We start from the raw sequence: 16,292 nt of genomic DNA on the forward strand, positions 1-16,292 counted from the left end.
CTTGGTTCAGAATTAATTTTAGAATGTTCTGGCTTTTTAAAATTCAGATAAATTATGATAGAATATTACAGGACAACTGATCAGGTTTAATACAATTTTACTAATTTCAGGCCTGATTGCCTAGTTATTCTAGCATAGCCCATTCAAACTTTCTGACATACATGCTTAGCACCTGTATGTAATTTTGATGGACTCAAGATCTTGTAAAATTCCATGAAAGACTTGTGGGTAAGAAGTCATCATCTTCAACAAATGCTGAGCTTTAGCAGACAAACTAAAAAGTAGCAACTTTCTTTACTCTCAGGAACTTCTTATTTGAGTGCTTTCATAAGTGTTATTTCCCTTTCCAAAATTAAAATTCATCCTAATGTATCTGATTCTCTCAAGTCCATTCCCTCTGAGTAGAGTGGGTAGTTAACAGAGCTCATGGAACGGCCAGCATGGGACCCTGCCCCGGAGCCCTCTCCTGCCACATCTCTTCCCCACTCTGCCCTCCCTCACAAAGCTTTGTCATGTTGGGGCTCTTTCCTCCCCAGACTCACCAAGCCCCTTTCTGCCTTCAATTGTTCTGTTTCCTCTGCATTAAGCACGTCATTAAGTGGCCAGAATATATGAACACACAGTAAACATGATTAAGTAATATTATAAAGTAAACATATAGTTTGATATGACCATACCTAGACAGTAAGCAAATGTTATTCAGAAAGCAGAGAAAAGTGGTAGAACAGGGAGATTTTTAAAAATTGAAAAGCCTTCGTTAAAAAAAACAACATTTTTACAAAGAATTTGGAATTTAACCTAATATTACCAGAAATACTAATTTTGTGGATAGTAGAAGAAAGGAGGTATATATTTAACTTTGTACTGAGTCACCAAAGGCCGGCCACATGGTGACTAACCAACTCCTCACCTCAACTTGTGGACTTCTCTTCACAGCCAGGAGTAGACAGCTGCCATCAAGTCAGAATGGTCAGTTATCTAAAATACTGATGTCATCAAACTGAAAGTGAACTTTGGGAAGATAATCCACAGACAATGGGAGATGACAGATGGCTCTGATCACTGTCATCTGACCACTGACCACTAGTGTTGGAAGAAAAGTTACTCAGTGTTACATTGTGAGCATCATTCTGAACTTTTTAGTCAATGTTAATATTCAACTGAGGAATTTCAAGATGAGTCTGAGAGTTCTTGTTGCAGGAAGAAAAAAAAAATTCTTCAAACTAATTAAGACACAAGGAATTAGCTTAAGGAGCCCCCACTGGTTAGGTTGTGAAATTTGGATGTTAAAAGGAAAATAATGATTATAATTCACTAAAGTAAATTGAATCTGTGAAAAGCCGTGACTGCATGATGATATTCAAAAAGGAAAAAGTTAACATAAATTATATATTTTTTTAAAATAATGCTTTTTAAAAACATTGAGCTCATGCTGCTTTTGTGTTGGTGTTAATTATATTACTTGTATTCATTTATCAGTGATAAATAGCATAAGTAAATTGCCAATTTTGTTTAAACATAAATTAAAAATTTATACATATGTGGCTATCATTAGAATGACTTCAAAGTAGTTACCCAAGAGCCACATAAGAATATATCACAAATTCAGGGTCCTATAAAATAAAGCCCAATTCTGTTAAGTAGTAAAAGGATTCAGTGAAGGTAATTTAAGGGAGGTTGGGAGGATAGTATTTCAAAGTTTTATCTAAAAGTCAGAAAATTCTTTTTTAAAAAATAGGAAAGTCCATAATTTATACTTTTAAAGCAGTGTTTATAACAGGTACAAAATAATATGAACACAGGAGTTGGGGCAGGGCATCTATTGATTAAAAAAAAATTAGCAAGTCCAGCTACATTTGAGTCAAAACTTTTGTATATATATGCAGGCCTTGAGTTTCATGCCCAATCTTAGATTTCTAATCAATAAGTAACAGTATTGGGCTCCTGAATTTCTGACTTGGAAATCCCACCAGAGCTGAGAAGGTACATCAGTTTCCCTTAGGGAGTTGCTTTATAACCCTGGGAAGATCAAGGACTCAGTGTAGAGATATTGAGATAAACTCTTATAAGAAGTTCAGGATAATCCATGTTTTGGTATTTAAATTGTCTACCATTTTAAGAGAATCCAACGTATTCATTTTTTGTCTCTTATTTCAAATGCATAATCAATTTAAAACTTGTTATTTGAAGTTGAAGAGAATTTGATTAATACTTAACAGATATTCATACAGTTAGGAGAACTTGATTTCTCATATTTACAAGTTTAATTTATTAGATTTGTAGAATCATTTAAAGACTTACATAGTGCTCATTACAATTGTGATTTGCCCTGTCAAATATGTGAAGTATTTAAAAAGATAATTGAATGTATTCAGTTTATTAATGCTAATTACATGTTTCAGGAAATTTAATTAACTGAGCTTATAAATAGAACTGATTGTTTAAGAACATTTAGTATGTGGAGGGTGAATAAAGGAAACTGTTCTTATTTATTTAAATTTACAAATACCTTTCCTTAGAAAGGTCTTCCCAACTCAACATCCCCAACCACTTTATATATCCTCTTCCCTGTTGTTTTCTCCCACAATGTCTTACACTCTTCCTTCATAACACTACAATTTAGAATTATACATTTGTTTTTGAATTTAGTGTTGTTTAATGTCTCCATGAAACTGTAAGTTCCATGAAGGCAGGGAAGGTTCTGTGTGTTCCATGTTGTATCTCCAAGGCTGAGAACCACTCACATCTGATCCATCTTAAATGTACAATAAACACAGAATTAACAAATAAAGAAATAACAAATAAAGGGGGCCAATGTAACAAAGGCAAGGCTGCATATTTGCAATACTAAGCAAGGTGGACCAAAATGTAAATGTCTTTCCTATTTGTGGAAAAATAATAATCACTAGAATGTAATGACCAATTACTAAATACCATACAAGATAGATATAATTGTCCCCACTTATGAGATCATCAGAGGTTCAGAACAGCCAGAGACATTTGGCAACTTTGCTTAGAATCAAAGAACTAACCAGTGGTGATGCCAGGATTTGGAGCCAGTTTCCTCCATCCCTAAGCTCATATTTCAGTATTTCAACCTGGGGCAGCAATTCTTGTCCATAATTAGAAAAATGCCTGGCACACATGTAAGAGATCAATCAACTTTGTGATTAATAGTGTTACCTATTATAACTATATTTTAACAAATTTGGTTTTTTAAATCAATAAAGTTAAAAGTCTTCCCAGAATTAGAATGATTCATAAGGATGATTTTTCAAAAATCAAAAATAAATTTAAGCCCCCCAAAATGAAATGGCAATGGTAACCCCAGAGTTGTTTAATTCAAATGATGTGAAATCTACATTGTAAGTAAGTGTTGCAGCCAGAGCCCAAGCCTATTCTAAACAGTGGTGGCGATGAGCAACTTAATTAACAACAACAAAAAAAAAAGAAAGTAACAATACTGGGTAAAGTAGTCATTGTCACAGATGACTCCTTTAATCTTCCAGAAAATCCAAACTGGGGTGAAAAATAATCTTATTTTTCTTATTTTTTTGTAGTTGATTTTCATCCAAAATCTCCTGTAACATGGCTTTCCAAAAGTTCTGTTTCTGTTGGTCACCCTCCACCCAGGGGACAGTTAGACCTGTGTGAGGCATGCCAGAGTAACTATAGATAGTTGTAAAGCTGTTTTCTAAGGAAGGTGTGAGTTCAGCCACCAAGGGCTTGGTTTTTACTGGAGACTGGAGTCTTGGGTCAGGACTAACAAAGCTTAAGTTAACAGAGCGGACACAGCAGATGGGCTGAAGGTAGAGAGAAGACAGAGGACAGTGGTTTGTGGGAGAGAACAGAGACAGTCAATGGAGAAGCCTGGTAGAGTTGTCCTGTGGTCATCTCCTTCTACTCTCCAATAAAACCTACATTATTCACCAGAGCTTTTGGAACTGGATTTACTTTAGGGAAGAAAATACTGAATCTGACTTTCAGGAGTGCTTCAATTAGTAGCAAGGCCAAGCAAGTTTCTTTCATTTCTTTGATGTGTGGTTCTCAAAAAGCCCCTTAGTGTGGCAACTCCTCTCATCTACTGCCACCTTCTGGAAACATTTGCTAATTGCAAAATAAGTACCTGAGGAAGGAGGAAGCGAATGCTCAAACTGAAAATCTAAATTTATTTTAAAAAACAGGGCTAGTCCCAGCTCTGCCACTTTCTACCTGTAAATTAATCTGTCAGCCTTATTTTATCACTTGAAAAATTAGGCTCTATAAAAAGTGGTTGTGAAGATCTCCTTGTTTCAAATCTATAATTGTATTAAAAATATCTTTTGAGCAGAACCTTTTTGAACATGCCTAAGTTTCTCCCAAACGATAGCACTAGCCTAGTTCTTATCTTCAGCAATGTCTAATATACCTCAAAATGTGAGCCAAAATATAGGAATTATTTACATAGTAAATACAATTTACCACTCATTGAAAAATTGAATGATGTTATTTAAAGGAAACTTTCCACTAAGGATATATAGGTGTGTGTGTTTTTTTTTAAGTGCCAGATGGCCTCATTCTGTCCCTGTTAAAAAAGAAACCTGGCCATACAAAACAAAACAAAATGAAGTTTAAGAAAAAGAAGTTTCTAAATCAATCATGATAAGGACCAATGATCTCTCTATTGCTAAAACTGTCAAATGTGTTACTTTCTTTTCTTTTCACAGACCAAAATAAGTGTCTAGACTTTGAAACTGCCAGAATGTCCCTGATTTTCATAGGTTTACCACACAGCACACTTTGGAAGACACTTACTCATATAATTCCAAATTGGTGAGTCTGTTTTCAGTCACATAGTTGCTTGGGATTAAGCCCTCGTTCCTGCAACAAAAAGACGCAGCAAAAATCAAAATGTTAAGCACTCTTGTGACATTGTCATGAGAAAAGTTCTTTAAACTCCCAAGGATGCAAGAGAAAATCAAATGTGTTTACTGATTAAATTCTCAAAAAAAAAAAAAGAATAAAACATTTTTTGCATTCCCAACTCATCAAAAATCCCTGTAGAAGAAATACAAAAATCTTAATTTATAAGATGAATAGTTTAGGAGGTTTTGTAACCTCAAAATAATTTCAAAAAGGAAAAAAAGGCACTTAAATGATAATTTGAAGTCATAGTGACTAAGTTAAAAAAAACACGAATTACAAAGATACTGGCTTTATTCTTTTTAATTGCTGCCACGTATTCTATAGTGTGGACATTCTAGTTCAGCTGCTCCCCTATTGAAAGCAGTAATCCTTGAACATGCCTTCTTGTGCACAAGAATATTTCTCTAGGCTGGACCCCAAGCAAGGAATTGCTAAGTCACTAAATATGTGCTTCTTTCAGAAAACACAGCAAAATGCCTTCAAAATAGGATATACCAATTTATACATCTACCAAAAGGCTGGGGGCTGGAGAAAGGGGGTTCTTCTCCTGTGCCTTAATCAGCATTTAACATTGCAAAATGATCTTCAAGACATGTTATTGAGAAGTAGAAGCAAGTTTCAGGGCAAAGCATGGAGTGTGGTAAGATTTAGGTCAATTAAACCTACAAACGATCCCATATATTTCAATCTATGTGTATAAGTTCATTGAACTTGATCTGGAAGGCTGCTCACTAAATGGTTAATGATATCTGCTTTGGGGAAAGACACTGTGTTTGGAGGATGTAGCAAAACAGAATTCCGGCATTATTTTAAAAACTAAATTCATCTAACTATGAAATAAAATATTAATACAGTGTTTTGATTTTTTTTAATCTGAGGCATGTTGATAGTCTACTTATGGAGGTGATTAATGACACAATTTTGAACCTACTAATGCCTCTTTTTCCACTGAAAAAGTCATCACATGATGAGCTTAAACTCAGAACTAAGACAGTCAACATCAGGAAATATAATTCAGAATTAAGGTATGTAATTGAAATGCTCATAATACTTATATACTTACACTCTCTAAATCTTGTCAAATACCAGAAATCAATGCCAGCTTTCTCTCCCAGGGAACCCAGAAATCCCTCGGAATTCTTCTGAACCCAAAATTATAGTCAGGCATTAGTAATCTATTGCATCTAACATGATGAGATCTATTTGCATCCAAGGATCTTTTTTCTTTCCAGTCTAATTCAACAACTACTGGAATGTTTGCCTCCAAAACTATTTCTAGTCATCATAGAAATATAAAAGTGAATAAGATATTATTTTTGTTCTTAACTTAGAGCTTAATAAGAACAAAAGAAAAATTCACAACTGAAGAAAGTACAAATCAGAATAAGAACCTGTATGATAGGAATCACTGTTCCCATTTTAAAAATAAACTCAGGGTGGACTAGTAACTTGCCAAGGACCCACAGCAGTAAATGGCAGCATTAGGGTGTGAAGCCAGGTGTATCGGGTTCTGAGCCTCCCTGCCTGCCTGAAATCACGGTGGTCTAATGCTCAGTCTTACAGATGGAGGTAGGGCATGAATTCTATTCCATGCAAAGGGAGGTTATAAAGGAGAAAATGAGCCACCATATAGAGTCTTCTTAATGTTCTAAAGTTTTCAGAGGCTAACGGAGAAGAAATTTGATAAGGACTAAGCCATGAGCCTTACCCTAAACGGTCTCTTGCCTTCCACCAGTGAGGATCATACTTCTCCAAAATCAGGTATTCTTCTGCTCTCTTTAGTGCTAAATTACAGGGTTCTCGGGGCAGGAAATCATACAGCGCCTTGACCTGGATCTTCTCTTCAGCAAGCTCAGAGGGTGGAAGGGGAGGCAATGGCTTGCGTTTTGAAGGTTGCCCACAGCTCCTGTTGGACTGTAAACAGAGGAGTAATGTCACTCTTTTTTTTTTTTCTGGTTAATTACTTTTTTAGCAATCTGTACTAAAAAGCAGTGTGGATACAGCGCATCTACCTGCTACTTCATGTCTCCCACCCAGGTATACGCCAAGACAGAAATCAGGGTGGAAGACTGACTAATAAAACAGCCTTTGGGGCCAGCGACTCACATCATTTTGTGATTTCTGAGATCACAACTTCTCTTAACAACATCACACTGGGTCTGGCATGTTACAATTCTTAAGAGATGATTGACTCCTAAGTAGTTTCACTTTGTTTTAAGGATTCTTGTGAAAGAAGACAAGTGGCCACCCCCTTTCCTGTGCTATAAGCTTGTATTGAGTTCACCTCACTTTCTAGGTTCTTCTCCCAACACTGAGCTGAAATTTTCTCCTTGCCTCAAAATGGCAGGAACCAAAATACATTTCTCTTTCCCCTTTTACTGTTCAGGTTCAAGTTCTATCTTTAAATACAGCAGAGTAGGCTGTTTTAACTGTCCTTTTTTTTTTCTTTCTTTCTTTCTTTCGCTGGCTTCTAGAACATTCACTCGCTATGCATTGAGCACTTGTTACAGGCCAAGCTAATGGTAGGTTCTGGGCCTGGTGACAAGCAGGAATCGCTGGGTGCAGACTACCTTGGACCTGATACTCACGTGCTTCTTACTTGACCGTTCGCTGAGCCACCATCTGTGACGCTGAGTGTAGTTTTCTGGAAGTTCTTCATCTCTGCTCAGGCTTATTTGTGTTCTCACTTGTCTGGCATTGAAAAGCAACGGTGTTACAAATAGCTATAGGGTATTAAGAGTATCCATACATCCACTAGATTAACACAACCGTAGTGGAGAGATCCAGGTATCTAGCCATCTGCTTTTTTATTTAGAAGGTTTCTTAGCTCTCTCTCCTCAGGCACATTGCCAGTTCTCAGAAGTGAAGTTTCCTTCTCTGAGAGCTAAAGATGCTAAGAGTATGTAGAATGCTTATGAAATAAAACTGAGAGAACATATCACACACCTGTTCAGAGTCTGGTGCATATTAGGGACATAAAATCACAATCACGATAATGAAAATCTTACTGTGTCAGGCACAACATTTATCATCTTGTATGCATTACCTCATTTGATGGCATCTAATGTTATAAACACACATGGTATCCTGATTAATAACATGAGTTTCGTCCCAACTCCAACATTTCATAGTGTGGCCTTAGCTAGGCAGTGTAACCTCTCTAAGCCTCAACTGCCTCATCTGTAAAGTGAGAATTGTAAAAAGAAAAGACCCTAGGTATTTTTAAAAGTTATGTGAATGAATAAATGTAAACCTAAATAAAATGACATGGGAACATTCTTCTTAAATGTCAACTGTTACAATTAACATGGTACCTTGGGTTTAATATTTTACACATCTACTGGACACCAAAGTATAAGATACACCAATAGTTTGGGGGAGATTCTCAGGTAACTAAGACAAGTCTCTTTAAAGGAGAGAAAGTAAATAGTGGAACACAGTCATAAAAGTAATAGATATGAAATAAACGTCAGGTAGAGAACCAAGTGACACAGCTGTGGGCATATGAGGGAAGGAGTGATTATCTAGAAGGGATGGAGAAAGATCACAGACCACCTGACATTTGACCTACACCTTTCAAATGGTCAGGCAAAATAGGAGAAGGGTTCCCAGGTGGAGAGAGCAGCAGCAGATACAAAGAGACACAGAGACCCAGTAGATAATAAGGAAACCATGAAAGAATTCATTTCCAAGAATTTGCTTTCGGAACAGACTTACCGCTTCTGTACTGAGCAGCAACAGCAGCAACAGAAAATGGACTGGAACGTATTATCTGAAAAGCAGATCATTCTCACTGTTAGGGAGTCACAAATCCATGGCATTGGATAGATGAAGCTGGAGGTGTTATCCCAAAAGAGGAAGTCCCTAGGGACAGGGGCTATGAATTGTTATCAAGCATATGACCATCTTGAAGGTGCCCTCCTTCACTAGTGAAGGACAAAAACTGTCACGAAAGCAAAAAAATAAGTTACTAACACACTGGCCGATGTGGTTTCCCTTCTCAGGCTCCTCTTTCCTGGTCCAGCTTACGCATTTCCTCAGACTGCACATGATAAATGACCAGTATATTCTTCTTTACCTTTGTCAGGGCTCACATTAGCTAACAAATGTACAGAAGAGTAGGATTCCAAAGACATTGTTCTCCTTGGAAATCTGTTAGCAGGGATTCTGAATTAGGTACGTCATATTTCTTTAAGAATTTTAAAAATAGAAACAAACTCTTAAATTTTCAGTGAATTAAGTCTATGTGTAAACTGAATATTTAGAAGAAAGAAACTAGCCAGTAAATCTGGGTCATGCTTAGACTTTTATGGTGCAGCTTAATCTTTATTTGATTTCAGTTAAATGATTTGCCTTTTTAAAGACCATAAATAAATCTTACAATTCAAATGAATGTTTTACTTTCATAGATCTGTATTTTTCAATCAGCTTATGCTCAAATTGACACCTGAAAATGAATTATTACTAAGGCAGCAAAGTATGGTAGGAGATGACCTTTAACTTTGAGGTTAGAGCTGGGTTTTAATCCCAGCCATGCAGGTAACTATATCTTAGATAGGTTCCTTTACCTCTCCAAGGCTATTGTGTGGACTTATCGAATCAATTCATAGGAAACACTAAGACCAATGCCAGCTATATAGTAAGAAGTTTATCAAGAAGGCATATTATAATAGGGTTGTTGTGAAGATTAAAATTAGGTATCGTTTTTAAAGTCCCCAGGACACAGAAGGAAACATTATCAGTAAGGATCCAACAATAATCAGAACACTCAAATTAGAATGCGTTGAGTAGACTTCATTTATAAAAAGAAGGTATACAGATGTCCACAGTGGTGAAGAGTACATGGTTGGATGTGCAGGAACAGAATAGAACTGTTCTTCTATTCTATGAAGCCAGATATTTTTGAGTTAAAGAGCACATTGGTAATATATTTAGGACACCATTAAGGCAAACACCAATGAGACCAAAAAAAAAAACAGGTTAACTGCACAGAATGGGTCATCTGGTCAACCTCTGGTTGCCTTTCCCCATTCTGTCTCAATTCTAAGAGTTTCAGCTGCATTTCTCAGGGTGCTTCTTGTCACCAATCTCCCAATCCTGCTCATGCAGTTTTCTTGAGATTTCTGGATCTGCTGGGACCTCTTTCATCATATACCACTTTCATCTTATGATGGATAACTTCTGCATGCCCAATTTCATAGTTCATTGAATCAATAACACTAAGTTCATGATATACAATTTGAATCACATAAATATTTTATTTATGGCCAACCATGTACTCTTCACCAGCAGCTACTTTTCAAATGGAAGATCGTTATCAGCATGAGTCAAGAAATTATTCCAAATTCATGGAGATTTGTGCTGCAATTTTCATATTGGGACCTTCCAGAAGCTTGTTATAGACAGCAACTTGAGATGTGTAGAGTGGACAGGAATGAATATCAAGATGTGGAGATCACTGAGTCATTTTGGGGCCAGTCTACTACATTTTATCCCTACAGGCTCATCCTTCCAGTAGAATAAAATGGAAAAGAGTAAAGATATCCAGGCAGTAATTAATACATATTAATTTCATTCCTTGCAAAGAAGTTGATCTTCCAAACCTACATTCATGCATTCGCTTTTCTATGATTTGGATATTACTATTGCTCATTCATTGAGCCCATAACTTGTTGGTGGTCCAATAATAAATTTTTAATTACTGCCCTGGATATACAGATCAAACAACTCACATTTGCTACTTTACCACTCATGCCAATTTAATAACTTTCTCTCTTCCTTTCCTGCACCCAGAAACCACTCATTTCCCAAGTTCTATCTGAAGGCTTATTTATGGAAATAAAAATAAAATTCATTGATTCCTAAAAATCTGCACTACATCATGTTACTCTGCTTTTGGACTTCAGCTGCTTCTGTCAATTTTTATCTGGTTTGTCTGATGGTATCTGCATGAGCAATTTGCCAACAAACAAGCAAAAATATTCCTTGGAGAGAGTGTACATTAGCACTTGAGGGTTCTGTCTATTTTGGCAGGAGTGGATCTAATTTACAGTTTTACCAATTTATTCCAGTGTTGTTTAGAGCCTCATTAGATCTGTACCTATCCAGGCCAAGAGATGCAAAATTAAATGTAGGTTACATTAAATGTAGGTTACATAGAGTGACGCAGGTTATAATAGTTTAACGTCTGTGGCAAAGTGCAGTGCTCAAGTCCACTTGGAGATATTTGAATTTAAATATTCAAAAATATTCCCTCCCTCTCCTATATCAGCATTTTTATCCTTTCTACTGAATCATGCCCATCCACAAATATACTGCTACTTCAGCATATTGGAAAACAATACAAACTCCTCAGTGATTGTATTTCCTCCATCAGCTTCGCTCCCTGTTAATGGTAAAATCTTGAAATGAGTATTCTGTACCTGCTGCCTGCAATTATTTTCCTTACCCCATTCAAGTTAAATTTTTGTAGCTCTCACTTCTAAAACAAAAAACAACAACAACAACAAACAAACAAACAAAAACTATTGTTAGGGTCACCAGTGACCTCGACACCACTAAACCCAATGGTCAGTTCTAAGTCCTCCTCCTCCTAGATGTCTCAGCAGCATTTGGCACTCTATCCCCGTGGGCCTGCTCATTCTCCATCTCCTCTGTTGCTACTTCTCTACCTCCCTGACCTTGCATGTTAGACGGCCCTCAAAGTTTTTGATGTCTTTTCTTCTCTGTCTTATTCACTCCTTTGATTATCTTACTCCCTCCTGTGGCTTAAAAACCATTTATCAGTTGATGACATCCAAATGCACACATCTGGCCCAGTTCTAATGAACTCCAGATTGTGTGCCAAATGCACTCCTGAACTCTCCACTTGGATTTCTAGCAGACACCTCAAACAAACATGAGATGAAATCTGAACTCCTTTTCTTCCTTCCTTCCCCAATTTTCTCCACCCACCCTCCCACATCTTGTCCAAAGCAATTCCATCTTTCCATCTTTCTTGAAGTCATCTTTGACTCCTCTATTTCTCTCATACCCAGGCCAATCTGTCAAGAAAGCATGCTGAGTGTTACTTAGAAATGTATATATATCTTGGCCTAGGAACATAGCTCAGTAGTAGAACACTTGCCTAGCATCATGTACAAGGCTCTGCATTTGATCACCAGCACAGGGCGGGGGTGATATATATATAAAAGTTTCAGTTCAGGATGATGAAAAAGTTCTGGAGATAATGGTAATCGTACAATGATACGAACGTATTTAATATGTTAATATCACTGAAGTAAATGTTTAAAAGGCAAATTTTCTGTTGTGAATATGCTATAGTTTGGGTCTTGAATGTCCTCCAAAAGCTCGTGTTTTGATGGCTTGGTCTCCAGCCCATGGCACTGTTGGAATGTGGTGGGGCCTTTAGGAATTAGGGTCTAGCAGAAGGAAGTTAGGTGATTAGATTAAGGATAAACCCTTGAAAGGGATATTGGAACCTCAGCCTCTCCTCTTCTTCTCCCTTTCCTTCTCTGAAACTATGAACCAAAACAAACCTTTCACTCTTTAAAGTTGATTATTTCAGGTATATCATAACAGTAATGGAAAGTTAGTTAACCTAATATATCTCACCTCAATTTAAAACATACACATACATACATGCATAATCTCATGGCTTTTTCCCTCCTCATCTGTTACTAGTATGATTAAACCACTGTCAACTCATCTGGCTTACATGAAAAATCTAACTTCTTCTTGCTTCTTATCTTACCAATCAATAGTTTATTTTCAGCAAAGCAGCAAGAGTAATTAACTAAAAACCTAGTAGAGCATGTTACACCTTGTCTGCAAACCCCACAGTGACTCCCCACCTCACTCAGAGTTACAGCCAACTTTCTCCCAGTGGCCTGTGAAGCCCACCTGTGGAGTTACACAGCCTCCTGTTGCCTCATCTCACCAACTAACAAGGCCTAACTTCCCTAACTGCCTCCCTGGAGCTGCTTCCGGAGCATGCCAGGCCTGCTCTCACCTTTGCTTTATGTAGTTAAGAGCACTGTGTTCCCAACTGCTCCACTCTCTCCCAGACTTTGCTCCAATCTCAGCTTCTTGACAGAGTACCCTAATTGTCACAGCCACATAGACTCCTCATGCTGACATTTCTCACTCTGCTTTACTTTTTCTTTCTTTTTTTTATGGCATTTTTTGTCTTCCAACATACTGTGCAATTTATGTATTTATTTCTGTATTGTGCCATCTATATTCCCCCTAGAATGTACATAGAGATCTTTGTCTAATTTGTTTATAGTGACATCCAAATAGACTAGAGCCATTTTTGACACATAATACATACTTAATAAATGTTTGTGAGTGACGGAATGAATGAATAGGTTTAAAGAAGCACCAAAGCATGAGCTTGCTCTGAGAACACAACGTCTTGATTCAGTCCTAAGGGCAATATGCAAACTGATAGCAGAACAAGCAGGTGCAATTAGGAAATGGTGAACACTACAGAGGATAAGATTAGATTATGAAAGTCCTTGAACTAAAGAAAGATAAGACTCTGAGCATCTATACAGTAGGGAGTCTTAAACAGATACTAACCATGAAGAACCATTTGGCCACTGGCCAAGGCAGAACAAACTACACCATCTAGAAACCTTCATAAGATAGTCCAGCAAGGTAATCTGTGACCTTGTGTTTTAAAATAATCTTAATCCATTTAACATCATCAAATCCAAAAAAGTATAAAATGTGGTCACATGGCTTTTTAAGGAATCCCTAGCATGTTATATTAGTCTCTATTTTTTTACATATTTGAAATAAAAGGAAAGTCCCAGAAAAATCAAGTTGGCCTGTGATTAGTTAGGTACTAATTAGGTAGGTACTGTTCTAGGAATGCTGACTTTTTACATAAATACGAATTTTAGTGATAAACTCTACAGGACTCTTTGGCTTTTTCCTTTGTATGTACTCTGTCCAAGTCCTCAGCAGTTCACACCTGCATTTCTACATTCATTCATCTAATCCTCACAATGACCCTAAGGAGTGGATGCCTCTTTACAGATGTGGTTATCCCATACTGAGAGTAAGTCTACTAAGCAGAGAGTCAGGATTTGAACCTAGGCATCCGACTCCAGGGTCTCTGCTCGGAGCTGGCTCTGTTGATTCATCCTGTAGACCTACTCCCAACAAGCAAGTCTAAGTCAACTGCCCTCCACCTTCAGCAATATATTCTCCCTCATTTCTGGCCATCTGTAATTTGACTGGCCCCACCCTGACCATGTTCACCAATTCCCATGGCATTAGCTTCCTCCACTTGCTCTATCCTCAGAGAGACTTCGCCCGTTCTGAAAAGGACTTCCTCTACAATCCACTTGTATCATTTTGGGATTCCCAAAACATCTGTGATCTGCCCTGTCTATGGCTCTCAACTAGGCACCCCTTTAGATGGTTATTTCTTTGAGGAGGCTTCATCTCTCACAGGATTTCTCAATCTCACTGTCATCAACAAGCCGACAGGATTGTTCTTCATTGTGCAGAGCTGTCCTATCTGTGGAATGATCAGCAGCACCCCTGACCTCTACAGCCTAGATGCCAGCAGTTGCTTGGTTCCCTTTTCTTCTAATACCCACACCACTGCCCCCCTCAAGCTTTAACTACTAAAATGTTACCAGACATTGTCAAATGTTCCCTGGTGGTAAAGTCACCACAGGTTGAGAGCCCCTACACCCTAAGTTCTTACACACATCGATTCTAAGCTCTTGTAGGCTCTGCAATTTCAGGACTGTGTCTTACACTTTTTTTTTTTTTTTTTTTGTCTTCTCCAAATCATCCAACTTCCGTTTCTGACATATCGCGAGAACTTGACAAAGTTGTTAAGCAAAAACTCACCCGTCTTTATGCCATCCCATCATACCTGTGCTCTTTTCAGTAACTCATTCTATCAGATAGTACCTTACAGCTCACTGACCACAGAGAAAGCTGGATGGACCACAACCTGTTGACTAGGCAGAACAGCAAAGTTGAAGAAAACTGTGCTTCTGGAGCCTTAGGTAGTAGCATTTATAGTAGGCAATAAGTCTAACTTTTTGTTCAGATCTATTTAAAAATGGAAAATAAAAATAATAAAAATGAGCTCATCCAAAATCAAGCATCAAACATGAAATGCTTAATTATGTGAAATTATTAAAAACTCACTGGTATTCTATTTTTTTTCTGTATTAGGACAGCACACATTAACTTTTGGAGTTAATATTTTGTCCCTGGCTCCTTGTGTCCCCTCCCCCTAACCCCCTCTTGACTAGCTGCCATGAACTATGTAGCTTTCCTCTGTCATTCCCTTCTGCTCATGATCCTCAGGCCCAGAGCAAAGGAGTCAGTGGATGATAGACTGAATCTCTGAATCCATGAGCTCAAAATAAACTTTTCTCCCTCTAAGCTGTTCTTGTCAGGTAGTTTGGTCAGAGCAACAAAAACCAACACAGAGGCAATCTTCTTTACTCAAAATCCACCTATTTAAATATTAAATAGTTGAGAAACCTTTTGTATCAGGTAGATATGGTCTAAAAATGTTGCATTATCTTATAGCAATAAGGTGAGACTCTTGGCAGCTATTCGGATGCCTCATCAGCTAAACTTAGGTAATAAACCCTAGCTTCTAGGAATTGCTATTGCCCATTTCTACCAACATAGTCCTTACCATACGCCAGGCACAATATGAACTAAGATATTACTGTGCCGTATTGACTGACTCACTCGTTGTGCCAACATTGAGATAAGTTCCGTTATTTTAGGTCCTATAAATAAAACGAGTTACAGAGAGGTTCGGTAATTTGTTGAGTCACATGCTAAAAAGCAGGTGAGACAGAATTCAAGCCCGGAGAGTTTTGCTCAGAGTCCATGACCAGGACAATGAGATTGTCCTTGTGACGATTAAGATAGCAAGGGCAAAGCAACTAGTTCATGGCAGTTAGTTCCTCTCCCACCTTTTCCCTCACCCAGTTTCCTGGAACTCATTCAGCGAGTACTTATCAGGTACTCACAGGAATATTTAAGGTAAACTCATAAAATCGTGATGGTTCTCTGAAAACACAATTGATTGGCGAGTAAGCCAACACAGATCTTCAGTCCTCCACTTCTCTCTTTTAAGTCCTGTCTCTACCTCTGACTCAATGTTGCCTCCACTCAAGACTCTCTCCCCACTGTCAAAACAGCTCTCAAGACAGACTATGACCCTTGTTCTCAGTGAGGTGTAAATGACTGGTGTGACAGGAGATGTGTCGTACTGCTGCATTTTTTTTTTTTTAGTGGCATTTATATGTTTGTGACCATGGCATCTGTATTAGGATGAACAGACAGGGAGGTCTGTTTTAAAGAATTGGTTCACATGACTGTGGAGGCTAGCA

At 37.7% G+C, this 16,292-nt stretch overlaps 1 protein-coding gene across 3 annotated transcripts in view; it reads right to left on the reverse strand.

Moving 5' to 3' along the window:
- The window catches only part of Txk (TXK tyrosine kinase), a 59,353-nt gene that overhangs the window by 36,169 nt on the left and 6,892 nt on the right, over positions 1 to 16,292 (reverse strand). For 2 of the 3 annotated variants that reach the window (XM_027938435.3, XM_027938423.3), the window contains exons 1-4: positions 8,623 to 8,826; positions 7,494 to 7,596; positions 6,614 to 6,819; positions 4,795 to 4,860 (exon numbers count right to left, since the gene is read on the reverse strand). In XM_027938435.3, the coding sequence (XP_027794236.2) occupies positions 4,795 to 4,860; positions 6,614 to 6,819; positions 7,494 to 7,596; positions 8,623 to 8,726 (479 nt within the window). In that variant the 5' untranslated portion in view covers positions 8,727 to 8,826. Of the gene's footprint in view, positions 1 to 4,794; positions 4,861 to 6,613; positions 6,820 to 7,493; positions 7,597 to 8,622; positions 8,827 to 16,292 lie in introns of those variants that run through there. The other variant, XM_027938432.3, reaches the window with a different exon arrangement.

Source organism: Marmota flaviventris, chromosome 7 (assembly GCF_047511675.1).
Source record: "Marmota flaviventris isolate mMarFla1 chromosome 7, mMarFla1.hap1, whole genome shotgun sequence".
In the NCBI taxonomy this organism is placed as follows: domain Eukaryota; kingdom Metazoa; phylum Chordata; class Mammalia; order Rodentia; family Sciuridae; genus Marmota; species Marmota flaviventris.